The sequence below is a fragment of the Thunnus albacares genome, chromosome 19 (genome assembly GCF_914725855.1).
Source record: "Thunnus albacares chromosome 19, fThuAlb1.1, whole genome shotgun sequence".
Classification (NCBI taxonomy): domain Eukaryota; kingdom Metazoa; phylum Chordata; class Actinopteri; order Scombriformes; family Scombridae; genus Thunnus; species Thunnus albacares.
In genome coordinates, this window is record NC_058124.1 from 24,076,673 (window position 1) to 24,104,456 (window position 27,784).

General features: G+C 38.0%; 2 protein-coding genes and 1 long non-coding RNA gene across 10 annotated transcripts in view; 2 read left to right on the plus strand and 1 right to left on the minus strand.

Annotated features, from left to right (window-relative positions):
• The window catches only part of LOC122969373 (H-2 class I histocompatibility antigen, Q9 alpha chain-like), a 49,357-nt gene that overhangs the window by 15,510 nt on the left and 6,063 nt on the right, over window positions 1–27,784 (plus strand). For 2 of the 5 annotated variants that reach the window (XM_044334996.1, XM_044335000.1), the window contains exons 7-8: window positions 13,404–13,467; window positions 13,833–14,874. In XM_044334996.1, coding sequence (XP_044190931.1) covers window positions 13,404–13,462 — 59 coding nt within the window. In that variant the 3' untranslated portion in view covers window positions 13,463–13,467; window positions 13,833–14,874. Of the gene's footprint in view, window positions 1–11,033; window positions 11,161–13,403; window positions 13,468–13,832; window positions 14,875–25,895; window positions 25,918–27,784 lie in introns of those variants that run through there. The other 3 variants (XR_006399007.1, XM_044334997.1, XM_044334999.1) reach the window with 3 other exon arrangements.
• On the plus strand, window positions 1,764–26,563 carry LOC122969372 (major histocompatibility complex class I-related gene protein-like). Of its 4 annotated transcripts, none has more exons than XM_044334994.1 (7): window positions 1,764–1,830; window positions 6,953–7,219; window positions 10,964–11,242; window positions 11,489–11,818; window positions 12,769–12,873; window positions 13,150–13,167; window positions 25,839–26,563. In XM_044334994.1, exons 1-7 carry the CDS (start codon window positions 1,779–1,781, stop codon window positions 25,910–25,912), a joined length of 1,125 nt encoding a protein of 374 aa, XP_044190929.1. In that variant the 5' UTR covers window positions 1,764–1,778; the 3' UTR covers window positions 25,913–26,563. The 4 variants fall into 4 exon arrangements, 2 of the variants coding, with proteins under 2 accessions (XP_044190929.1, XP_044190930.1); XR_006399005.1 differs by lacking the exons at window positions 1,764–1,830; window positions 6,953–7,219; window positions 10,964–11,242; ... (1 more) ...; window positions 12,769–12,873; window positions 13,150–13,167 and adding exons at window positions 19,326–19,499; window positions 21,118–21,384; window positions 22,959–23,237; ... (1 more) ...; window positions 25,237–25,340; window positions 25,606–25,623; XR_006399006.1 differs by lacking the exons at window positions 1,764–1,830; window positions 6,953–7,219; window positions 10,964–11,242; ... (1 more) ...; window positions 12,769–12,873; window positions 13,150–13,167 and adding exons at window positions 19,333–19,499; window positions 21,118–21,384; window positions 22,959–23,237; ... (1 more) ...; window positions 25,237–25,340; window positions 25,606–25,623.
• LOC122969397 lies at window positions 12,799–13,891 on the minus strand. The gene is made up of 2 exons (XR_006399010.1): window positions 13,804–13,891; window positions 12,799–12,853 (listed from the first exon to the last, which is right to left on the minus strand). It is a non-coding gene; the product is annotated as an uncharacterized LOC122969397 (long non-coding RNA).

Consider the following 27,784-nt stretch of genomic DNA (forward strand, 5'->3'; position numbering starts at 1 on the left):
TCCCGTTGAAAGGGGCTCATGGTTTAGTCCAGTCCTGCAGTAGAGATCATCATATCAGACACAAATTATTATTATTAGTCCTCTTTTTATGTCTTGAAACATGTGGAGGGAATCTTTAATCATGCATTCTAACAACTATTCAAACTATTCAAAAAGAAAAAGTGAGGATTGAAACAGAGTATAAATAGTGCCAACAAAATAGCAAAATGAAAAACAGCATCAGGTGTCCAAACATCAACAGTGATGTTAAATTTCTCTTTGTTCAAGCAGTTTTCAGCGTTCACAGTTTCACGTTAGTTCAGAAGCTTCTAGCTTGTAGGACAGAGCTGAGCCGATGTTTGTGTTTAAGAAACTGTCTCGTCTTCCTCATGTTGTGGTTTTATTTCTTTGGTTGCTGTTTTCACTCCAAAGTTGAAGGTTGAACAAAGTAAATTATTGTTTAGTGGAAATTTTATCTGGGCATTATTGACATTGGTCATAACTATGGATCTGAGTCACTGTGTGAAACAATAATGTCAAAATGGAGGTTGTGGGTTAAAACATGCTGGTGATGTTGGGGCAAGTTGAGTCAATGGCTCAATTTACCCCCAAAAGTTTAAATATGCTACATATGTACAGAATAATCTGTGTGTTTAAGTATTATTTTCTGATATTCTACAGACTAGAGACACTGTTCATGTTAATGTCTGATCACTGTTACAAGTGTTACAATGTTAAGTTTAAGCAACACACGAACATGCTGTACAGATGTACACAAAAAAGCACAAAAGCACATTTACACACATTCTTTCTGTAGCTAAAACATAAAGATCACAGTTTAATCTTTACTGAAAATGTTTAGGTAACATGTTGAACACAAACATATAGTTTTTTATTAAAAGTGTGAGTTTTTGTCTTTGTTAAATTGATGGCAATAATGAAGTTCAAAATTATCTAACAGTGGTACAGTTTACACCTAGAGCACTCTACCCCATCCCCATGCTCATTTTACCCCTACCTTGGGGCAAGTTGTGCTATAGGACTACCTTTTTTTGATGGGTCATTGTTCTAAAACCATAATAATTAGATAACTTGTTTTAATTTCCATGGGTGCACAAAAACCTGAGGTATATATAGTAACTATTATTTTAAACAAATACACTTTCATTTTGCTGTAAATCATCAAATGTAAAAAGTGGCTCATGTTACCCCATTCTCCCCTACTGCTGCACATTAACTGGAGTTTTGAACCTCTAGGGAAGCCATTCACCACATTTAGTCACTGTCACACCAATAAAACCACATTGTTTGTTGTTGATATTGTGATCAGGACTGTTGTCAACCTCAGGACATCCACACAGAACAAAACAAGAATAGCACATTACTGCAACCCCACAAGCTCCAGAGTGCTGATCTGTAGCTGACAGTGACCTCTGACCTCCCAGAAAGTCAGTACATAATAATGTTATGTTATATATGACTTCCATGCACTGACAAAGCTGAGAAACCCAAAATAAAGTCCAGCATGCCTCTCCACCCTCTAACATGGCATAAAACAAGCACATTTTACTTTCACTTTACATTAATAACCTCACTGCGTCAGTTTAACCCAGATTTAAGTGACATTGACACTCATACTAAATTCCCATTGGCTCAGATGGAGACTGAAGTGAGCGCCCCTTCCTGTCCCACCCTCCGTTCAGCCTTGATGCTCACAGAGGAAGCACAGTCTGTCTGTATCTGGAAAAAGAAACTTCTTAGTTGACTGTACATCAGAGTTGTAGCGACAGCAGGTCACAATGAAGATCTTGCTTTTTGTGACCCTCCTGGGTCTACACAGCGCGGCGGCAGGTGATTTAGTTTTTTTGTTTTTTTGTTTTTTTTTAAGTCAGTTTATGGTAAAAGAAAAGGCTTTATATCTGTAGACATGACTATACAAATTTAAGGTTTGTTTCATAGTATTAGATGTTGAGTTCCCTGACTTCCTTGCTATTAAAACGTGTATTTTTCTTTCACTATCTTTGATCAGGGCCATTATTTCATTTCATAATATTTTATCGTTTCGGTCCGAGCACGTTCTGAACAAAATGGCAGCACAATAACGCAGCAAAAAATAGTCCAACACACACTCAGATAAATAAAGAAAATATGGAAAACATAACAAAGATGCAACAAAACTATTTTTAAACTACACTTTAATATAGTTGCACGTGCTTCTTTTAGTCTTTAGGTTGTCCATGACGTCATGTTTTCTATTAAAACTTACACATTTATGTTCCAAACAAACGACAACAATGAAAATCACATCCTCAGTCAGTGTGCAACCGTAAATTTAGTGATATCAGTCATCGACTCATGTATGAGTCAACGATGTAAATGTATTAAACCCTTTTCTACAGTCTTGAGGACGTCACTACATTTCATCTTAAGTGTGTATAATTAACATCTACAGGCTACTGAGAAGGTTTTGGGGTTTTTATTTCTAACCATACCAACATGAGTCATGATGGCGATGTTTTCATAGATATTGATGCTACTGAAGCCAAACAACTTCCTGCTTTGGTGGCACAATATTTAATATCATTCACTAATGTCTGTAAACTAAATTACTGAAATTCATCTTTTATTTTGTTCAACAACTCAAATATAAACTTGTAGATCCCATGTTCAAAATGACTTAATACTGAGTTTTGTAAATTTTTTGTTAGAATATTATGTCTTAATCTGTAATTTGGTATCAAATAGTCGTTAAAGCGATTGCTTTTTAGTTTTTGACTTTTGGTTGGACAAAGCTAAACATTTGAAAATGTTACTGAGGGACCTGGGAACTTGAAATGGACATATTTCACTATTTAATGACATTTTAACTCCAAACCCACCACACTGATTCGCTCCCGCCCCTTAAATACACTCTCTGTTCCTTGCTCTTGCCAAACCTTCACTGCCTCAAACTTACTTTTTAATAGGCCTGCCAATGAACACCATGCCCCCACTGTGGAGGAGCTTGTAATATTTTAGATTCCATAGCTGAGACCTTCTTCTCTGCCATGGTTAAATGAAGACGTAAGGATCTTAGAGACAATGCAGGAATGAAAACGGAAAGATAAACTCAGTGTAACACTTATTTTTCAGAACTCATTGTGAAACAGCATCATAATCCCAGAATCCCTTTTAAAACTGTCAGTTCTGTTATTGGTCCCTCGATTAGCCAGCCACTTGAATCTTCCCCAGAGAGATGCGAGGATTTTCTTGATTACTTTAACAACAAAATAGTAGAAATTCGGAAGCACTTTGACAATGTATTCAGTGAACTTGATGTTGACTCCTGCCCACTTTCAGCTTAAACCCACTTCAATGAAATCTCTCTGTCGACCCTGGAACGCACTGTTGCACTCTCAAAATCATCCACCTGCCCTTCAGACTGTATTCCCACTTGGTTTTTAACAGCTGTATTTCAGATGGTTGGTCCTGATATTTTAGCCATTATTAACTGCTCCCTCCACTGGTATTTTCCCCTCCTACTTAAAACATACCAATGTTTACCCCCCTTTAAAGAAGCCCTCTTTAGATCCCTCAGTTTTAAGTAATTTTAGACCCATCTCCAAGCTGCTTTTTTATCAAAGATTTTAGAAAAAATTGTCTCCACGCAACTGATCTCTTTTATGAACAACAATCAAATAATTAAAAAATTCCAATCTGCCCTCAGCTCCCTACATAGCACTGAGATTGCTCTGTTCAAGGTCACCAATGACCTTCTGCTTGCAGCCGACACAGGCCTGTATTTCATTTTTATTCTCCTTGACCTCAGCTCAGCATTTGACACTGTGGACCATAATTTCTTAATCAGTCGTCTGAAATACTATGTTGGCATCAGTGATGTAGAACTGGATTGATTCAACTTTTATCTGTCAAACAGGTTTTCTCTGTAAAGCTCGGAGATGCCTCCTCCTCTTGTGCACCTCTCTTTTGTGGGGTCCCCCAGGAGTCTTTCTTGGGTCCCCTCTTATTCCCCATTTACCTGCTACCCCTGGGGCAAATCATGCGTAGACCTAGCATTGATTTCCATCGCTATGCAGATGACACCCAATTGTATGTCCCATTAAAGGCCGGTACCACTGATGTTTCATGTATTATGTCCTGCCTCACTGAAATTAAAAATTGGATGTCCAAAAACTTCTTGCAGTTGAATGATTCCAAAACAGAAGACATTATAATTACCCCCTCCAGTCCGAACACTAGGGTGCCTTATCTAATAATGTTCGTAAGGAGGCCCACAACCTAGGGGTTATTTTTGACTCTGTTTTGTCTTTTGATGCTCAGGTGACCAAAGTGCTGCAATCCTGCTTTGCCCAATTGAGACAGCTAACCAAAATCAGATCATTCCTTTCATCCACAGACTTAGAAAAGGTCATCCATGCTTTTATCTCCTCCAGACTTGATTACTGGAGTGCATCTTATTCTGGTATCAGCAGGCATAACATACAAAGTCTGTAGTTGGTACAAAACACTGCTGTCAGGCTTTTAATGCCTACTAAGAGAAGCGACTATATCACACCAATCCTTGTTGCCCTTCACTGGTTACCTGTGAGTTTTAGAATTGATATTAATTGCTTGTTATTGCTTGTTTTGTTGCTATATTTGTGAACTGCTAGCTCCTTATGATACTGTTTGCTGTTTGAGATCCTCCAGCAGGGCCCTACTGATGGTTCCAAACTCTCGACTTGTCATTAGAGGGGGCCGGGCCTTTGTTGTTTGGGCCTTTCAGCAGTGGATCTCCCTGTTTGGAGATCTCAAGCAGGCAAACTCAGTGTCATCTTTTAAATCTCTTCTTAAGACTCACTTTTACCGTATGGCTTTTTCTTAACTGATGGTATTTGTTGTGTAATTTAATTTTTTGTATCTTGTCTATGTCTTTATCTTTGGATCTTATTTACTTGCATTATCTATTTTTATTGTAAAGCACTTTGCAACTTTGTTTTTGAAAGGTGCTATATAAACAAAGTTATTATTATTTAATAAAACATATTAATCGATTAATCAAAAAAGATTTGAAGGGATACTTCTCAGAACATACACATCTTAGTACATAAATTACAGAGGACAGAGGAGGATCATGAAAACTTACAGACACTTGTAGAAAGTTTATTCTGTTGAAACTGGAATAAATTTTTGGAATCAGGACTAAGAGTGAATAATGATCAGTTCATGTTGGATATTTGCATTAATGAATAATTTGCTTTTTAATTCAGTATAAACTGATACTAATAGAAACAATACATAATGAGTACACCAGAGTAAAATATCCCAAAGAGAACTTTCTTAAATATAGAGCTGTGTCCACAAACATTTTTCTGTCATTGTCATGCAGCTCAGAAGATTTGGTTTTACACAAAATATTTGTTATTAAGATCCTGGAAGTGAAACTTGAATATAATTTATCATTTTACATAAATCAAAATATATAAAAGTGAGATACACAAGGACAGGGTCTGATTTTTTTCTTGATGGTTGTATTAAAACATGTCAACAACATCAGAAAAAATTAATTATTATTTAATCATGAAAAATGACAATAGCAATAGAAAACAGCTAAACAACCCACTTCTAAACTGTATAAGGAGACGTGCTTAAAACGTCAGGAAGAAGAAACCTAAGTTGTCATCATTCACAGTTTACAGTATAAAGACCATGATGGACGTAGTATAATCAAATACAAAATGTTTTAATGAGCTGAATATAGAAAATAAAATTATAATCTTTTAATATAATTATAATATAATTATAATTATAATTAGTCCCTCCAGGAAATTGTGATCACACAATGCTGATTAAGCCTATCACCGCCAAACAAATCTCTGTATTTCACAGTATATGGAGTTTTTAAATCTCATGTCGGGGGCGACATTCCTGCGCTGGCCGTTTGGCCGTTAATCGTGTGGCTCTTCTTCTCTTTCCAAATGTAACTGGACCGAATGGATCAAATTCTGACAGTGAAACGAGTCATTTCAAGGGGGTTGTGTGATGCTAAGAACAATTTCTTCACTGTTTTACAACTGTAAAAGTAGGTTATGGCCAGTGGTGTAACCACTGGTCATTGGGCATACTGGGACAAATCCTGGTGGGCCGGTGGACTGTCAAAACAAATCCATTTTTACTCTCTCTCTCTGTGCCTGTCATTCAGGTGTGCATGAAAGCGTGCTGCGTGCCTGTGCCAGGCAATCAGAGCTGAGCGCCCCCCGTTACTCTCACTGCCAGAAGGGGGAGTCAGAAATCCCGCACTGCAACTTTAAGAAATCTCTGCAATATTTGCAAGAGCTTGAAATTTAGCTAAATTACCGCAACTTTTCAACATGAAAAAGTCAAAATCGATATAAGAAGATTGCAATAGGATTTATGATACATCCATGAAATCAACAGACTTGTGATTTGGACCAATTGTCGCATTTTGTGTCTTGGTAACTTGTATCATTGCAGCACACAGGAAGTGATCACATATGACTCTTCATTAGTAGTAATTTTTTAAAAAATCGCTTGCAATTTTTCCTAATTCCCACAATTTTACCGCAAAAAGAGAAAATAAAACATTGCAAGTTTTATCTCAATTTTTGAGAAAAGCCACTGAAAAATCAAGCATTTTTGGCCACAATAATAATCATAAAAAAACTCAGTGAAATCCTGGAGGAACTCATATATAGTTTGTCACAGGTTTGTGGTTTCACATTTCAAACTAATTTAGTAATAAGGAGCAGACGCTACTAATGATACATCCTGAAGAATAAACGTCTCCACTAACTGGAAACTAAGAAAATTTCTGCCTATCAATTTGTTTATTTATTGACTGTACAGCAGAGATTATCAGCAGGATGTAGCTCTTTTTGATTCTGTGCACAGGAAAATAATTTAATTTTATGTAAAAGCTATTTATAAAACTAACTGAGAAAACTGAAATGATGACATTAACTTTTTCTTACAGTGACTCACTCTCTGAAGTATTTCTTCACTGGGTCCTCTCAAGTCCCAAACTTTCCAGAGTATGTGGTTCTTGGGATGGTTGATGATATTCAGATTGATTACTATGACAGCAACACCATGAAAGCAGAACCCAAACAGGACTGGATGAGCAAAGTCACAGCAGATGATCCACAGTACTGGGAGAGGGAGACTGGGAATTTTTTGGGTACCCAGCCGGCCTTCAAAGCCAACATTGAAACTGCAAAGCAGCGCTTCAACCAAACTGGAGGTTTGTTCATGTTTCACTGTTTACTGATAAAATGTTGTTTATGCTTTCATCCTGTCTTTTGTACACACACACACACACACACACACACACACACACACACACACACACACACATACACACACAACCATCCCTCCATCAACACTGTTTTATTCAACTGTTTTTATGGAGGCTTCTCACTAACACACACTGAAAAACACATTACTGAGAATCCTGGGTGCTGCTATACTGCACTGATACAATGTTTTTGTCCATCCCATAGTAACCAACAGAGATTATTATCACCACACTGAAATGACTTTACTGAGATTTTATTAGGAGCAAACAATGCTCCTAATAAAATCTTTTTCAGCTTCTTCAGGTTCGTTCAGCAAAATTACATGAATACTCACAGGTGTGATAAATATATCTGGGTCACATGACTAATTATCACCATCTTCATTTTTTCAAGGTATTTCACAGGTGAGCATTTTACAAAGAACATGACAATAATATTATACAAAACATTTTTTTCAAAGCACATGGCATGGTTAATATTACAGAGTTACAATAATTACACCATTTTACATCATTTTAATTTCATTAAAAAACAAACAAACAAAAAAAACTAACTCCCGTTTATTTGTATAGCACATTTCAACAACAAGGCAATTCAAAGTGCTTTACACAGAGCATAAAAGGCCTCAAGACAGAATATAAAAGCAACACAAGGAAAAATACATTTAAATACAATTAAAAAGTGTTAAATTTGGAAATAAAAAGAAGCTAAAAAAGAATAAGACAGATAAAACAGGAGAATAAAAGTTACAGTGCAGTGTAAAATATTAACCCTCAAATTTGGTTTAATAAAAGGCAGCGGCAAACAGAGAAGTCTTCAGCTCTGATTTGAAAGAACTGAGAGTTGCAGCAGACCTGCAGTTTTCTGGGAGTTTGTTCCAGATATGTGGAGCATAAAAACTGAACGTTGCTTCTCCATGTTTAGTTTTGACTCTGGGGACAGAAAACAAGCCTCTGTCAGATGACCTGAGAGGTCTGGATGGTCATAATGTAGCAGCAGATCAGAAATGTATTTTGGCCCTAAACCATTTAGTGCTTTATAAACCAACAGCAGTATTTTAAAATCAATTACTTGACAGACAGGAAGCCAATGTAATGATCTGAGAACTGGAGTTATATGATCCACTTTTTTGGTCTTAGTGAGGACTCGAGCAGCAGCGTTCTGAATCAGCTGCAGCTGTCTGATCAATTTTTTAGGGAGACCTGTGAAGACAGTGTTACAGTAGTCAAGTCTACTGAAGATAAATGCATGGACAAGTAGTTCCAAATCCTGCTGAGACATAAGTCCTTTAGTTCTTGATGTATTCTTTAGGTGATAGTAGCTGAGTGCTAACTTTTAATCGTTCTTCCTTGGCTCCAAAAACTGTTATTTCAGTTTTGTCTTTGTTTAATTGAAGAAAATTCTGGCACATCCAATCGTTGATTTGGTCAATGCACTTACGCAGTGCCTGTATTGGACCATAGTCCCCTGGTGATATGGTTATGTAAATTTATATGTCATCTGCATAACTGTGGTAACATATTTTGTTGTTCTCCATAATCTGAGCTAGTGGGAGCATGTAGATGTTGAACAGAAGAGGCCCCAGAATGGAGCCTTGGGGAACTCTGCATGTCATTTTTGTCCACTCAGATTTGTAATTACCTATAGACACAAAGTAGTCCCTGTCCTCTAAGTAGGATTCAAACCAGTTCAGTACTGTGCCAGAAAGTCCCACACAGTTTTCCAGTCTGTCTAGTAATATGCTGTGGTCAACCATGTCAAACGCTGCACTGAGATCCAGTAATACTAATACTGTAATTTTGCCACTGTCAGTGTTCAGGTGTATGTCACTGAAGACCTTAACAAGAGCAGTCTCAGTGCTGTGGTGTGGTCGAAATCCTGACTGGAAGACATCAAGATGGTTGTTTATTGCCACAAAGTTGTTCAGCTGTTGAAAAACAGCTTTTTCAATGATTTTACTTAAAAACGGGAGGTTTGATATAGGCCTATAGTTGCTCATTAGTGAAGTATCTAGATTGTTCTTTTTTAAGAGTGGCTTGATGACGGCAGTTTTCAGGGCCTGTGGGAAGACACCTGAGAGAAGAGATGTGTTCTGTAGAAGATCTGAGGCCATGCAATTTGAAACAATTTTGAAAAAGCCTGTAGGTAGAATATCAAGGCAGCAAGAGGAGGATTTCAGATGTTTTATAATGTCCTCCAGGTTTTTGTGGTTGATCGGATGGAATTGTGTCATACTCCTCAAATTGATTTTAAGTGGACATAGGGACAACACATATCCTGCACCTGATATGGAGGCACTGACTGCTTGTCTTATTTTCTGAGTTTTGTCAGTGTAGAAGAAGGCAAATTCATTGCAAGCCTTGGTGGATAGAAGTTCAGGGGCAACTGACATAGGAGGGTTTGTGCCTGTTGACAGTAGCAAACAAGGCAAGTGCGTTATTATTGTTTTAGGCAATGATGTCAGAAAAGAAGGACCACCTTGCATTTCTCAGTACCAAATTACAAATGTGAAGTCTCTCTTTATAGATGTCATAATGAACCTGGAGATTTGTTTTTTGCCACCTGCGTTCAGCTTTTCAACACTCTCTTAACTCAATAACACTTTCTTTTTTCCATTTTGACCAGCATGGCATTTCTCCATGGAGATCTTTTCTTACCAGAGACAACCTTCACCTTAATGGGTGCAATAGCATTAATAACATTTGTAATTTTAGAACTGAAATTATCTACAAGCTCATTGACTGAGACCCAAGAGAGGGCAGGTGTGGAAGAGAGGGCCTGAATATGGTGTTTTCAGTGATATACCGTTTTTTGGTTACTTCTGTTTGAACATTTGTGTGCACAGAGATAGCACTCTCAAAGAAAACCCAGGAGTGATCAGAGAGCAAATCAGTCACCACAACCTTAGAAATGTTCAGACCCTTAGAAACGATTAAGTCCGGAGTGTGCCCCTTGTTGTGTGTGGGCTCTGTCACATGCTGGGTCAGTCCATAGTTATCAAGAACATAACACAGTTCTTTAGCCCCTCTGTCCTAGGGGTTGTCAACATGGATGTTAAAATCACCAAACAACTGACTGCATAGGACGCGCATAGATGAATACACTATTGGTCCTACAGTTGTCCCTTTACACCACTAAATGGGAAGGGTGCGTGTCAGTGGGCCTAGTGGCTCATCTCTTCCTAATGGTCCAAATCACCTGTGGAGAAAGACATAAGTTGATATTTTCATATCACAGAAAAGAACTCAAATCCTGTGTTTCATCAAGTCCATAAGGTTCAGGATCAGGTTTAATCTGTGTGTATTTGTCAAGTGTGTGAAAACACACACACTTCAGTGTGTGTGTTTTCCTGCAGCTCACATGAAGCCACATCACCTTCAACAGTGTCGATAAACTGTGTTGATCTCAGTGGAGGCAGTGTGTCTCTGTAGTAAAGACAGGAAATGGACTCTGTTTCCCAGCAGTCTCTGCCTCACTGTCTCTCTCTGAGTCGTCCACACTGTCCAGATGATGATTGGCTGTGAGTTGTTTCCATCCAGCCAATAACAGCAGAAGGTGTAGATCTTCTGTTTTGGTGTGTGTGGATCAGTGTGTCTCTGTGGTGAAGATGTGATATCAACTGATGATAGCTGACTGTGCTGAGATCTCACTCTGGTTTACTGCAGTCTGTGTCTCTGCCTCTCTCTCAGGTGTCCATATTGTCCAGAGGATGTACGGCTGTGAATGGGACGATGACACAGGAGTGGTTAATGGTTTTGCACAGGATGGTTATGATGGAGAAGACTTCATAGTATTGGACCTGAAGACAGAGACATGGGTCGCTCCAAAACCACAGGCTGTCATCACCAAACACAAGTGGGATAGTAAAAAAGCTGAAATCGCACAGTTCAAACATTATCTCACCCAGATTTGCGTTGACTGGCTGAAGAAGTATTTGGACTATTGGAAGAGCTCTCTGCTGAGAACAGGTAGAATCACATGACCTGATGTAGTTTCTAGTCTCTCTCTCCTTACTTCTCTTCATCTGTCTTTCTTATCCTCTGTCCCTCCCTTCTTTTCTCAGTCACAATTCAATGAGGTTTATTTGCATCGTATACATACTGTATATAAATATTACTAATGCATTTAAATACATTACACCAAACCAGAATAATATTAATATACAGTAAATAATAATAAAGAAACTATAAACTCTCTTTGTCTTTACACTCCAGACCTTCCCTCAGTGTCTCTCCTCCAGAAGACTCCCTCCTCTCCAGTCAGCTGCTTCGCTACAGGTTTCTACCCTCACAGAGCTGAAATGTTCTGGAGGAAAGATGGAGAGGAGCTTGATGAGAACGTGGAACGTGGAGAGATCCTCCCCAACCACGATGGATCCTTCCAGATGAGTGCTGACCTGAACCTTTCATCAGTCACACCTGAAGACTGGAGGAAGTACGAATGTGTGTTTCAGCTCTCTGGTGTGAAGGACGACATCATCACCAAACTGGACAAAAGAGCAATTCAGACGAATTTTGGCAAGACTGGAATCAGAAGTGATGGAAGTAGGAAAAATATTAAGTTTACTTTCATCTGTTTTATATTTTGTTTATTTGTGATGGATGAGGTTGTTTGTCTCCTTTAGTAATTTCTTTTTTTATTTGTCTCTGTTTTTAAGTCATCTAGATTTCATTTGTCTCTTTGGACATCAGAAGAATTCATGAGAAGTTTTTAATCTTTAATTTTTCCAAATGATCAGATGAAATTAAACATTCTTTTAAAATATGTATGTTTTCCTCTTCAGTACAGTTTCTATGTTCTGTAAAATGTTATTTGATCACAAAGTTTATTTCTTCTCTGGTTGTTAATTTGGTTCAAGTCTAACTGATCGTTCAGCCGTTAATGCAACCAGACAGTTTTTATCTGTATGAAAGTATCAGGAAAGGTAAGAAAACCAGAACTGCATGTCAATGTGGGAAAGTTACTCAGAAAAACTATTTCATTACTAATCAATCAATACTCTCCTAAAAGTATAATGAGAATTAACAGATTACTCAATAACGAAAGTAATCATGTTAGTTATTATTTACTTGAGTTTGATGTGAGCGTGTTTTCTGATCAAGTACTTTGACATGTTGCTTGTTGACTTTTCTGTCACTGACAGGTGATTCTGACCTGGACACAACTTAGATTTTCTGCTTTTATTCTCATCTTTACGTGGTGCGTGTGGCACGAAGGATATTTCCACATGCCAGAGCATCAAGCCTCCTCTAACATCTTTATTTATGTTTTCCCCTCATGCAAGTGATATTACAGCAGTCGAAGGCACCGTTATTTTATTAGATAGATATTTACACACATTTAAATACATTTTCAGCATCTTTTTTGTTTGTGGTATTCTTATGAACTTTTTCAAATACTCAAATGAATAAAGTTGTGTTAATAAATATAATCAGATCCATTTAATAATTAAAGAGTGAGATAAATAAAGTTGAATGTTGTGTTTGGGCTCCAGGTTCTTCAGAGTTCCCTGTCGATGTTGTCATTGGAGTTGTTGTCGTGCTGCTGCTCCTGGTAGCCGCCATCGTTGGATACGTCCTCTGGAATAAGAACAATAATGGTGAGAAATAATAGATGGTTTTACTCATCATAAATCCCTTTTTTACTTCACAGATGTATTTAATATACATATCTCTGCTATTGTTTTGGTGTTAATATTGTTATAATATCATATATTTTATTTCTGATGATACAAAGTCCATGAAGTTTTAAAATATTTGATGTACAATTAGTTGACATATCTTGTAATAGTGATACAGATGTTGCTGTTTTCTCTTTGTGCTCTTTCATAAATTCTGAATAAATAATAACTGTAATACTGTTTTCTATATTTCAGGGTTTAAACCTGCTAACAGTAAGTATTTTAATATTAAAAAATGATATTTTTAATCTGCTTTGTCTATCCTTGTTTATCTGCTATTTGGATGTTTCTTGACATTATAATATAAAAATATATAAAAATTATGAGAAATATTAAAATGTCAACTGACAGAAAGTCAGATGTTAGTAATTCGTAACTCATGTCCAGTTTATCTCTCATGATAAAACTCTTCTTTTCTTCTTTTCAAATCATTTTTTTTCTTTTTTCAGCGTCAGACACTTTTTCATCTTCATCTTCATCATCTGTTAAAGTTCCAGTTCCTAACTGATGACAGTGAGTGCTTCATTGTGTCAACTTATCTCACTGAACTAAACATATATAATATTACTAACAGTCTCCCAAACTGCTGTTTTTTTAAAGGTGAAAACACAATTTAGACATGAACTTGTGATGAACCAGATATTTTAGATTGAAGAAGTCAGTCTTATGAAGCATTTCTCATTGTGAGATCCAGTATAACTACAGAAAAATGTTGACTTTGTGTTTTTATTATAACTCTGATGTGTGAAAAACAAATTCAACCAATAACCTTTTTACCCAGAAATATCTCATATTAAATGAAATGAAACAGGCTGCATTGTACGAACACTAACAGATTCAATATTCCACCTTGTTTGTCTGTTTATCCGTCTTGACAGACCAGTGAACATTAGAAGAGGATGATGAACTTCAGTAAATGACTCTGCCCTCAAACAATATTCTTTGTCACAGAATATCTGCTTCTGATTTACAACAAAAGGCAAAATTTCAAAAAAGTTATTTTATTGAATACTGATATTGAAGAACCTGAACCTGTTGTTTACTGTGTTTACCTGCATTCCTGCTTCATTCCTGCGACTGCTGTTAAATGCAGGTTGTTTTTTCTTAAAAATGTGACACTCATAGCTAGAAGCATCACTTTCCTCTGCTGTGTGAGTAAAAAACATCTGGAGAGAACTGATGCAGCTGTCCAGCTGTTTGTGCAGATGTTTTGTGGAGAGGGATCACTGCAGCAGCTTCCAGAGACCAAAGACATGAGGAGAGAAACAAGAAAGAGCACAGAGTCACATCATGTTTGATTCTTAATGTCCATAAACAGGATCTTGTGTTTGAATTTATACTCAACTATGAACACTTGACTAAATGATTTTCCTTTTGTCACAGGTGAGTTTATAAAAGACTTTAATTGAAGCAGACTTTGGTTTAACACAGTTCTTGTTGGATGTCAGAGTGTCATGTCATTGTGCAGCAGGTCAAATCTCTCTATGATGGTGTGTAAATGATTTCTAATCTGTACAGCTGTTTGTGTGGGTGTTTACTTCAGAATTACCTTCTTTTTTGTTTTTATTATAAAGTTTTACATACTGACCTGGATTTTGATATTCACTTAGAAATTACACCAGTCAGATATTATATGTAGATACTAAATTGATTAAAGCTGAAAAATATTTCATAATCTTGTGTTGTAAACTGTTTTTTGATTAGAACAATTTCATTCAAAGGAATTTTTTTCTTTAATTTCTCTCAAATGTATTTGTCATTGTTCATTTTTCTTTAGGATCCATTCTGTCATTACAGTCTGTGTCTTTGGTTTGGTGATTATTGAGGACATTTGTGTGAATGAGAGTGTAATATCTAATTTTTACTACAACTTGTACAGATTAGGGTTTTATAAATGAATAAAGTGCCTCTGAAAACACAGTTAAGACTTATCTGTTTATTTGAGCTTCATAGTTTAAGGATTTTCAGGAATTCTGCCTTGTTAAAGGTTTTGTTTTAATTCAGGAAGCAGTGAGGCTGTTCAATAACACTAAATACATTTTCAATGGATTTAATTTTTACTTAATTTCTTCTTATTTCATGAATACATGTGACCAGAGTCATTTATTATCACAATGATTTGACAGATTGACACCAACAGAAAGTTGGGTGATATCCTCAGGTGGTTTCCCATCAACAGCTCAGAGGAAGATACATAATCTAACCAGAGGGGCTGCTGTTACACTGCTGACTCCTCTGTAAAGGTAAACTCAGTATTCAACTCAAGGTTCCATCATTAGTGAGCTGGAAGAGCTTCAACCAGAGTTCAAGCCTCAGTAGCTGCATCTCAGTTCCCTTAATTGCATCCACGTTTCCTCTCTTGCGTCTTCTCTTTGCGTCTTAGTTCCTCCCACTAAAGATGGAAGGAAAAGATGCGAGGAGAGAGGAAACGAGGAAATATGGTTTTAGAGAAACCATAGTACTAGAATTAAGTACTAGAACTAGGGTTACAATATAGTAACCTTCATTTCTCCTCTCTAAACTTCTCCGATCGTTCTATTTAAATAGCCTAACAGTTTGAGACTCTTATTTGTTTTATGAGAGATAAAATTATTCAAATAATAATAATAATATGTACTCTATTATATATATATATATATAAAATCCCTCTCCCTCTCATCCCCTTCCCATGGGGGGGTGGTGGTGTGTCTTCCTCAAGCTCGGGTCCTCTACCAGAGGCCTGCTGTGAGTTTGAGGGTTCTGCGCAGTATCTTAGCTGTTCCTAGAACTGCTTGGCTTGGTCATTCTCAACCACCTTAGAAGGTGTCTTCCATTGTGACCTTGGGACCTCCAACCCATACTCAGTGTAGATGTTCCTGTACACTATGCCAGCCACTTGGTTATGGCGTTCCATGTACGCTGTTCCTGCCTGCATCTTACACCCTGCTATTATGTGCTGAACTGTCTCAGGAGCATCTTTGAACAGCCTGCACCTGGGGTCCTGTCTGGTATGGTAGACAGAGTGCCTGTTCTTGTGCTGCCATGATTAGTGCTTCTGTGTTGTTCTTCAGTCCAGCCTTTTCCAGCCACTGGTAGGATTTCTTGATATCAGCCACTTCTTCTATCTGTTGGTGGTATATGCCGTGCAGGGGCTTGTCCCTCCATGATGGTACCTCCTCCTCCTCCTCTGCATCATTGGGTTTCTGCTGCCTGAGGTATTAACTTAACAGTTCATCTTTGGGGGCCATATTCCTGATGTATTCCTGGATATTGGTTGTTTTGTCCTGGACAGTGGCTCTGACGCTCACCAGTCCTCAGCCTCCCTCGTTCCGCTTAGTGTACAGTCTCAGGGTGCTGGACGTGGGGTGAAACCCTCCATGCATTGTGAGGAGCTTTCTTGTCTTGATATCAGTGGCCTCTATCTCCTCCTTTGGCCAGCTTATTATACCGGCGGGGAATCTGATGACTGGCAGGTCGTACGTGTTGATGGCCCGTATCTTGTTCTTCCCATTCAGCTGACTTTTCAGGACATGCCTTACTCTGTGTAGGTATTTGGCTGACTTCCTTGCGGCCACCTCAAGGTTCCCATTTGCCTGCGGGATCCCGAGATATTTGTAGCTGTCCTGAACATCTGCAATGCTGCCTTCTGGTAGTTCAACCCCCTCCATTCTGATCATCTTCGCTCTCTTCGATACCATCCAACCACACTTATCTAGTCCGAATGACATTCTGATGTAGCCACTCTTTGAGATGATCTGGCTGAGGTGGTTCAGGCCTATGCAGAACAGCAGCGGGGATAGTGCATCACCTTAGTATATGACACACTTGATGGTGATTTGTGCAATTGGCTTTGAGTTGGCCTCTAGAGTCGTTTTCCACATCCCCATTGAGTTCTTGATGAAGGCTCTTAGTGTACTGTTGATGTTGTACATTTCCAAGCATTCCAGTATCCATGTGTGTGGCATTGAGTCATAGGCCTTCTTGTAGTCAATCCAGGCGGTGCACAGGTTGGTCTGCCTGGTCTTGCAGTCTTGGGTGACTGCTCTATCGACCAGTAGCTGGTGCTTAGCAACCCTGGTATTACTACCAATTCCTTTCTGGGCCCTGCTCATGTATTGGGCCATGTGCCTATTCATCTTAGCCGCTATGATGCCTGACAGGAGCTTCCATGTTGTACAGAGGCAGGTTATTGGCTGGTAGTTGGATGGGATCGTGCCATTCTGGGGGTCCTTCATGATCAGGACTGTCCGCCCTTGGGTTAACCACTCTGGGTGCGTCCCATCCATTAGCAGTTGGTTCATTTGTGCTGCCAGGTGTTCATGGAGTGCAGTCAGTTTCTTTAGCCAGTAGGCGTGGGTCATGTCCGGGCCCGGTGCAGTCCAGCTCTTCATACCTGATACTCGTTCTTGGATGTCTGCCATTGTAATAGTTACTAGATCTTGTTCTGGGAGATTGCTATGGTCTGCTCTTAGATCCACTAACCACTGAGCATTGGTGTTATGTGATGCCTCCTTATGCTCTTCCAGTATTGTTCAGTCTCAGCCCTGGGAGGATCTATTACCTTGCCACTGAGAGTACACTTTCGATGGTTCGGTGGAGAACATCCTATTTACTCTCCTGGCTTCTGCTTCTACTGTGTATCTCTTCAGGCGGGTAGCCAGAGCTGTGAGCCTTTGCCTGGCAGTCTCCAGTGCCTCAGGTGTAGACAGCTTGTTGTACTTCCTGGGTATCCCTTTCGTCCCCACACCTTTCTGTAGCTCTGAGAGTTGACTAACTTCTCTCTGTGTTGCCTTGATCTTGGCCTCCAGCTTCCTTCTCCATGGGGGGTGATGCTCTTTGTGGCTTATGGTGTTCATCTTGTAGCCAAGTATCTCCAGGATCACTGTTGCTGTGGTGTATATCAGCTGATTGGTCTCAGTTACGGTCCTAGTAGTGCTGCATTCACATCCTAGCAGACTTTCAGAGGGTACTTTGTCACTTAGCCTTGGTAATCAGCTACGGGGGTGCCAGGTGTCCAGTTTAGTCATGATAGTCATTCTTAGGTCAGTTGCCCTTGTGTTAAGGTCGTAAGGGCTTGTTGGGGCTTGGTACCCAATCTCGGAGTGTGGGGAGGATGATCCTCTGACCTGTCGTCCTGGCTCCCTCTTGCCGTAGCATGTTCGTGTACCTCATCAATATAAATATATATATATACTCACAGGGGCCTTTTACTTAAGATACTTTAAGGACATTTTGCTGATAATGCTTTTGTACTTTTACTTAAGTAGAATTTCAATTGCAGGACTTTTTTAATCCTGGAGAATTTTGACATTGTTGTAATACTACTTTTACTTGAGTAAAGTAATTTGAGTACTTCTTCCACCACTGCCATCAAATTGTCGTGACTTTTTGACTGATTGAATTGTATTTTTTCAATCAGTTAATCTGTGTTCAATAATTCAATCAATTATCTGTAAAGGACTTCTATAAATTGTAAACATTTTAGGGTGAAGATATTCTTACTGTATTGTTTTTAATAATGATGTAAATAAGTGCAAATAAAGTCAGGAAAAAACATAACATAACTGCCGCAATTATACATCATTGTGTTTTGAAAAACCAAACCAACCAAATAATTGGATTAAGTCACATTTAGACCACATGGGATTATTATGATTATCATCACATAGTGTGCATAAACGTCTTGTGGCCTCTCTCGGTGCTGATCTTTCTTTCCCCTCTTCACATTTCTCAGTTTGTACATCCTCGCCTCCTCTCCTCGCGTTTTAATCCCTCCCACCTGAGACGCGAGCGGAGGAGGCGAGGAAGAGACAGGAGGAGAGAGGAGTCGAGGCAACAGGCATTTAACAAAATGAGACATAATTGTTTCGGAGCCGTCATTCTAAAGCGACGTCAGTTAAATATGAAGTGTGGCACAGCTGCATCATCTGTCCATTGTTTTGTTACAGTCTACCGCTGTATTTTATAATTTCTGTCAGATGAGCATCACAGTGTTCATGACAACTTGTATATTTACTTTTAATTCAAATCACAACGTGTCATAATGTGACAAAGATGTACGGATGTCATACATTGTTAAATTGTATTTAACATGCACACGCACATGTGTAGCCTTTATATATTTTATGGTTTGTATATGTGCATATGTGTGTCACGCCTCTTTTAAACGTCACGGGTGCCGAAAAACTTCCACAAAGGATACACCTGTGCATCCTCATCATAGCTCCTCCAGCAAGCCTCCTCTTTCCTCGAGATGCAATATAAGAATTGAGACATCCGTAAACATTGCGTGCTGAGATGAGTTTCCGGGTCACAGGCAGGACAACGGAGAGAGGGGACGAGGAGGCACAAAATAGAGAAATGAGAAGAGCCCTTTGTTTACTAAATTCCCATTGGTTCAGATGGAAGATGAAGTGAGCGCCCCCACCTGTCCTACCCTCAGTTCAGCCCTGAGTCTCGTAAGGGAATCACAGCTTGTTAGTCTCTGGATAAAGAAACTTAATGTAGGATGAAGATCTTGGTTTTTCTCACCCTCCTTGTAGTAGGTCTACACAGCGCGGCGGCAGGTGAGTCAAAAGTTTTTCTTTTTTTTTTTTTAAGTCGGCTGATGGTAAAAGAAAAGGCTTTATATCTGTAGAGATGGCTACAAGAATTTAAGGTTTGTTTCATAGTATTACATGTTTAGTTCTTTGACTTCCTTGCAGATTATAGGAATGTTTAAAAAGTCAAAATTCATTATCTGAAAATTCACTTTAAATCCTGTCTGTGCAACGCGTTGATTAATCCCTGTTTTGAGTAACCTGATAAATGTTTGGCTAGATGACTAAACTAAATAAATGATGACTAAAATGCAACAAAACACATTTTAAAGTACACTTAAATATAGCTGTACTTGCTACTTTAGACTTTCTGTCCTGATCTTTTTTGCTCCTCTTTGTTTTCTGTCTGTCTAACTTAAGTTTCACTTTCCGCTAACTCAGTTGTTGATTTTGTCTGGTTTCCCATGACTCTGAGTTTCTACTGGTCAGAAGCGAAGCTTTTTGCGCATGTTGCGTTTATCGCTGGTTCAAAGTTCAAATTAAACAACTTTTTAAACTTCTCTTCTGAGTTTCTGGATTAGTTCATGTAGAATAATTGAGATAGACTTAGATTAATTTCTAACATGTTCATTAATTAATCATAAATTGTACTGGTATATTTAGAGCTCACTTTACATGTAGGTTAATGTCCTCAAACGACCAATAAGAGGGGCGCTGTGTTATATGATGATAATGCAGCTTGAAACTGTGCTTTGTATGTAAGCTCATGGATGAACGCAATATCTTTAATATCAAAAAGAATAGGAATGATGAAATACCTTCCTGTTCATTAAATTTTATTTTGTAATAAAGTAGATAAGATAAATAACCATTCAGTAATTTCTGACCTCTGAACCACAGGTGCATTGACATGTATAGTCTACTGTTTATATTTATTATGTATAATTTGACTGAACATAGAAAAGAAGCAGCTTTTGTGTTTCTTTAAATGATCATAATTGAAAATACAGGCTTGTTTTACAAACATTAGTGATGTAAACACAACTTTAAAAGCACCAGGAGACATTTTATAATCAGACAGTGCATAAAAAAACCTGATAATTACTTTTGGAGTTATGGTTCCAGTCATGTGTTTTACATTTTGTTTTTTTGGCTGATTACAATTTTTCACAAATTGTATCACAGTTTTTGAGAAAAACTGCTGCAAAAATAATAATAAAATATAATTACCAAAAAAAAAAAAAAACAAAACTCAGTGGAATCCTGGAGGGACTGGTATATAGTTTGTCAGGTCAACATCTCCACTAACTGGAAACTAAACTGGAGTTTTACTTCACACTAAAAAAAATATATATATGAAAAAACAAAAACAAAATGCATCTATTAATGAAAGTCAGACATGTGAATGATCTGATGTCTAAATAATTGACTGGTTTAATATTTTATTTCAGAATAAATATGTTGTTAAAAACATAATTAATTAATTAATTAATTAATTAATAACTGCACAACAGAGATTATCAGGAGGATGTACTGTAGCTCCAGTTGATTCTGTGCACAGGAAAATATTTTTATTTTATGTAAAAGTTATTTATAAAACTGTAATTGAGAAAACTGAAATGATGACATGAACTTTTTCTTACAGTGACTCACTCTCTGAAGTATTTCTACACTGGGTCCTCTCAAGTCCCAAACTTCCCAGAGTATGTGTCTGTTGGGATGGTTGATGAAGCTCAGATAAGTTACTGTGACAGCAACACCAAGAGAAATGAACCCAAACAAGACTGGATGAGCAGAGTCACAGCAGATGATCCACATTACTGGGAGAGGAACACTCAGATCTGTGTGGGTAACCAGCCGAGCTTCAAAGCCAACATTGAAACTGCAAAGCAGCGCTTCAACCAAACTGGAGGTTTGTTTGTGTTTCAATGTTTACTGATAAAATATTGTTTATGCTTTCACCCTGTTTGTTGTATAGTATTAAACAAATGTGAACACACACACAATCATTCCTCCATCAACACTGTTTTATATGGAGTTTTACACTCACACACACTGAAACAGATTAAAACACACATTACTGAGACTGAGACTCCTGGATGCTGCTATACTGCACTGATCCAGTGTTTCTGTCCATCCCATAATAACCAACAGAGATTATTAACACTTTATCTCCACTAGATTAGATCAGAATAATCTACTGAACTGCCCACAGTGTAGAAACCTGTTTATCACAACAGTTTTACAACACACAGCTGATAGAGGAACATTACCACCTGGTTTCTTAAACTACGGTGCAGGACTTTAAATGGGACACAGGCTGCTTTTGCTGGGTCCCCATATGACAGAACTAACATCAAAAGCAAGGAATCTCTGAGTGTCTGTCTGCATGTATGTATGTATGTGGGTTTGTCCTTCACATATCTTGTGAACTGTTCATCTGATCTACTTCATACCAGGCGGGTGGATTGCTGGAGAAACGAGGAAGTGTAATGTCGATGTGTGAAGTTGTTTGGATGAGCCGTTCTTGAGAAATATATAAAAAATAGCTCATAAATAACATTGATAAAGTTGATTTTCTTCTTCTTCTGCTCGTGGAGTCAACAAACAGAAATACGGACAGCGCCACTCTGCTATTGCAACCCACTTTGTGGTCGGAGGTGGGATTACATCTGTAGTGATAATGACTCGAAAACTTTTAAGAGACTTGAGTTCTCCTGTTGAACTGTGTAACGTTACTGTGAATGAAACTTGGCATGTACATTCAAGACTTAGTGCAGGATGTCTCAGGCACTTTCAGACATATATAAAAATACCTTATAAACAACATCGCTTCTTCTGCATATGGATTCAACAAGCGGAAATACAGACAGCACCATTCTGCCATTGCAACCCACACTGTAGTCAGAGGTGCGATTACACCCGTAGTCATAAGACCTACCATAGAGAATGAATTGAAAAAGTTTAGAGAGTTAAGCTCTATTCCCGTTCCTCACGCATGAGAACTTTGTATGTATGTTCCAGACTTAGTGCAGGATGTCTCAGGCACGTTTTGAATGGATAATACAGTTCATCCAATCAACTTCCGCTGTACTGTCTACTAATCCTCTGCATGAGAGGTGTTATGGGGAGGTGCACAACTCTCTCTAGGTACTGAGAAATCAACCCAGGCCACACCAGCTTCAACAGTGTAGATAAAGTGTGTGTTGGTCTCAGTGGAGGCAGTGTGTCTCTGTGGTAAAGACAGGAAATGGACCCTGTTTCCCAGCAGTCTCTGCCTTTCTGTCTCTCTCTGAGTGGTCCACACTGTCCAGATGATGATTGGCTGTGAGTTGTTTCCATCCAGCCAATAACAGCAGAAGGTGTAGATCTTCTGTTTTGGTGTGTGTGGATCAGTGTGTCTCTGTGGTGAAGATCTGATGATAGCTGACTGTGCTGAGATCTCACTCTGGTTTACTGCAGTCTGTGTCTCTGTCTCTCTCTCAGGTATCCACATTTACCAGGTGATGTATGGCTGTGAATGGGACGATGAGACTGGAGAGGTTAATGGTTTCATTCAGTTAGGTTATGATGGAGAAGACTTCATAGTATTGGACCTGAGGACAGAGACATGGATCGCTCCAAAACCACAAGCTGTCATCACCAAACACAAGTGGGATCATAACAGAGCTCAGACAGTACAGTTCAAACATTACCTCACCCAGGAGTGTCCTGACTGGATAAAGAAGTACGTGAACTACGGGAAGAGCTCTCTGATGAGAACAGGTAGAGTCACATGACCTGATGTAGTTTCATGGACACAACAATGTTAATAAGCCTCCTCTGTTTCTAACTTACAGTAACATTACAATAAATATGAACCAACATACAGAGAGCCACTGTGTCTCAGTTTACACACATTTCTCTTTCATTTTCTCTCTCACCTCTCTTCATCTCTCTGCCTCCCTCCACCTTTACCCCATTTTCTCTCTGTCACTCTCTCACACATTTATCACCACTCTTTTTCTCCTCCTCCTCTCTTTGTTATCTAGTCTCTCACTTCTCACCTCTCTCCATCTGTCTTTCTTCTCCTCTGTCCCTCCCTCCTTTTCTCAATCACACTTTAATGAGGTTTGTTTGCATGCGATATATACTGTATACATAAGTGCTACTAAAGCGTTTAAAAACATTACATCAAAGAGGAATGGTAATATATTCCAATATAAAGTAAATAATAATAAAGAAACTATAAACTGTTTTTGTTTTTACACTCCAGAGCTTCCCTCAGTGTCTCTCCTCCAGAAGACTCCCTCCTCTCCAGTCAGCTGCCACGCTACAGGTTTCTACCCTCCAAGAGCCGCACTGTTCTGGAGGAAAGATGGAGAGGAGTTTCATGAGGACGTGGAAAATGGAGAGATCCTCCCCAACCACGATGGATCCTTCCAGATGAGTGCTGACTTGGACCTTTCATCAGTCAAACCTGAAGACTGGAGGAAATACGACTGTGTGTTTCAGCTCTCTGGTGTGAAGGACGACATCATCACCAAACTGGACAAAGCTGTGATCAGAACTAACGAAGGTAAGACTGGAATCAGAAGTGCTGGAGGTAGGAAACACAGTTTAGTTTACTTTCATCTGATTTATATTTTGTTTATTTGTGACAGATGGGTTTTTTGTCTCCTTCAGTGGTTTCTTTTGTTGTTTGTCTCTGTTTTTTAAGTCATCTAGATTTCATTTGTCTCTTTGGACGCCAGAAGAATTCATGAGAAGTTTTTAATCTTTAATTTTTCCAAATGATCAGATGAAATTCAACATTCTTTTAAATTATGTATGTTTTCCTCTTCAGTACAGTTTCTATGTTCTGTAAAATGTTGCCTGATCACAAAGTTTATTTCTTCTCTGGTTGTTAATTTGGTCCAAGTCTAACTGACTGTCTTAATGCTGAGAAAGTTTATTGAAACACTTGGCCAAGCGGAGAACTGAAACAGTGCACATCAAGGTGTTCTGCAGAAAGATGCTGTCTCTTCCTGTTCTGCCTTCTGAAGGTCTGACTCTTAGTCTTTAACCCAACAGATCAGCCTACAATATGAAAAATCAGTCTAATTGGTTCACTAGTTTCTAAACAAGGAACTGCACTTTAGCCGTGTTAGTTCAGGTCACGTTGCATGGATCCTCAGGTCACCGTCAGCACACTCTGGTTTTAATGTTTGATTATGCCGTGGAATCGATGCATTCACCTATCCGTGCTGTCTAGAGAGTCTCCAGCCATCTCCCTGACCTTGGTTACCGGGACAACGCTGGTTCACTCTTAACCAGATGTTTATCCCAAACATCACATATAGCTGCATATCCAAGGAGAGGCAGTTTCTCTCTCTGTAAGACTTGATGTTGTTTACTCTGTGACCTCAAGGCCCATACTGGACCCAGTGTAACCCAATATGTAACCCCTGATGGAAAATTCCATAACAAAAGCATATTTATGTTCAACACTGCAACATAGTTTTCAACAGGCCATTATTGTAATTGAACTACTAACATTCAAATAGTAATGTTTTGCATGTCTGTGTTTCTGTTAAAACTAATGAGATTATAGTAAAGCTTTATGGTTTTAACTCCCAACACTGATAGTTCACTAAAACACACTCAGCATCAGCATGTTTGTCTTGTTCTTGTGACTTCCTTTCAAATACTTATATGACTTAAGTTGTGTTAATAAATATAATCTGATCCATTTAGTGATTAAAGAGTGAGATAAATAAAGTTGGATGTTGTGTTTGGGTTCCAGGTTCTTCAGGCTCCCTGTGGGTGTTGTCATTGGAGTTGTTGTCATACTTGTGGCCGTGCTAGCCGCCATCGTTGGATACGTCCTCTGGAAAAAGAACAATAATGGTGAGAAACAAAAGATGTTTTTACTCATCATAAAGGTTTTTTTTTAACTTCATAGATGTATTTAATATACATATCTGTGCTATTGTTTTGGTGATAATATTATAACAACATATATTTTACTTCTGGTCCATAAAGTGTAAGTATTTGATTTATAATTAGTTGACATATCTTGTAATAGTGATACAGATGTTGCTGTTTTCTCTTTGTGTTCTTTCATAAATATTGAATAAATAATAACTGTGTAATACTGTTTTCTGTATTTCAGGGTTTAAACCTGCTAACAGTAAGTATTTTAAATATTAAAAAATGATATTTTTAATCTGCTTTTTTCCTTGGATGTCACTTGACAACATTATATAAAAATATTTCATAATTATGAGAAATATTAAAATCTCAATATGAACAACTTGACAGAAAGTCAGACATTAGTAATTTGTCACTTATGTCCAGTTTTGTCTCTCATGATAAAATCAAATCAAATTGTTTTTCTTTTTGCAGTTTCAGACACTTTTTCATCATCATCATCATCATCATCATCATCATCATCTGTTAAAGTTCCAGTTACTAACTGATGACAGTGAGTACTTTATTGTATCAACTTAGCTCACTGAACTAAACATATATAATACTACTAACAGTCTCCCAAACTGTTGTTTTTTAAAGGTGAAAACACAATTTAGACATGAACTTGTGATGAACCAGATGTTTTAGATTGAAGAAGTCAGTCTTATGAAGCATTTCTCAGTGTGAGATCCAGTATAACTACAGAAAAATGTTGACAAGTTTTACAACAAAAGGCAAAAATGATTGAATACTGAGATTTAAGTACCTGAACCTGTTGTTTACTGTGTTTACCTGCATTCCTGCTTCATTCTTGTGCTTCGACTGCTGTTAAATGCAGGTTGCTTTTGGTTAAACGTGTGACAGTCAGTCATAGATACCATATTGATTAAAGCTGAAAATGATTTCATAATCTTGTGTTGTAAACTGTTTATTTGATTAGAATATTTTCTTTCAAATATATATCTCTTTAATTTCTCGCAAAGTTTTTTTATGGCTCCTATTTGTTATTTTCTTTAGGATCCATTCTGTCATTACAGTCTGTGTCTGTGGTTTGGTGATTATTGAGGACATTTGTGTGAATGAGAGTGTAATATCTCATTTTGACTACAACTTGTAAAGATTAGGGTTTTATAAATGAATAAAGTGCTTCTGAAAACCCAGTTAAGATGTTTCTGTTTATTTGAGCTTCATAGTTTAAGGATTTTTCAGGAATTCTGCCTCATTAAAAGTTTTGTTTTGATTCAGGAAGCAGTGAGGCTGTTCAATAACACTAAATACATTTTCAATTGATTTATTTTTACTTAATTTCTCTTAATTTCATGAATATATGTGACCAGAGTCATTTATTATCACAATGATTTGACAAATCGACACCAACAGACAGTCAGGTGATATCCTCAGGTGGTTTCCCATCAACAGCTCAGAGGAAGATACATAATCTAACCAGGGGGGCTGCTGTTACACTGCTGACTCCTCTGTAAAGATAAACTCAGTATTCAAATCAAATATCCATCATCAGTGAGCTGGAGGAGCTTCAACCAGAGTTCAAGCCTCAGTGTCCATCCTGCTAGAGTGTCCTTGAGTAAGAAAGACTCCCCACTACCTTTACTTAAACACAGTGTTGAGGTTCTTGTACTTTACTTGAGTATTTCCATTTGAAGCTACTTTATACTTTCACTCCACTACATTTCAGAGGGAAATATTGTACTTTCTACTCCACTATATTTATTTGACAGCTTTAGTTACTTTTCAGATGAAGATTTGACACAATGGATAATATAACAAGCTTTTAAAATACAACACATTGTTAAAGATGAAACCAGTGGTTTCCAACCTTTTTGGCTTTTGACGCCTTTTAAAAAGCAGTGTGTAGTCGGGGTCACATTTCAGATGTCTATGAGTTGTTAACAGCTCCACCAAATAGTGATTTTTCCTTCTAAAATGCTTCAGTATTGATAATCCAATGATGTCATATATAATAATATATCAGTCAGAAGGACCAAACCACTGTTTTTACTGCAATACTTTAACTACATCAAGCAGATAATACTTATGTACTTTTACTAAGTTGAATTTTTCATGCAGGACTTTTACTTAAGTGAAGGATCCGAATTCTTCTTCCACCACTGGTTTAGTCTGACCTTTGACCTCCCAGTGGAACATGATGAACTGATGATATATTTAATATCAGAGCTTCAGTTTGTGCTAAAAAAAAAAAATAAGACAAACAGTATATATTACAGTAACACTATTGGCAGAAAACACTGCATCACACAGAGTCTGAATAAAATGGAAGATATGATGCTCTTATTGAAGGCTGGAATCACAGTGTAACTCATGATACAACACTACAATAGTTAGATCACAACACAGGAGATTCT

Excerpts from the sequence above, each read along its gene's own strand:
- LOC122969372 (XM_044334994.1), top strand. The coding sequence starts at position 1,779 with ATGAAGATCTTGCTTTTTGTGACCCTCCTGGGTCTACACAGCGCGGCG. Across the intron at positions 7,220-10,963 it reads GCGCTTCAACCAAACTGGAG|GTGTCCATATTGTCCAGAGG; the intron begins GTTTGTTCATGT and ends CCTCTCTCTCAG. Across the intron at positions 11,819-12,768 it reads TGGAATCAGAAGTGATGGAA|GTTCTTCAGAGTTCCCTGTC; the intron begins GTAGGAAAAATA and ends TTTGGGCTCCAG.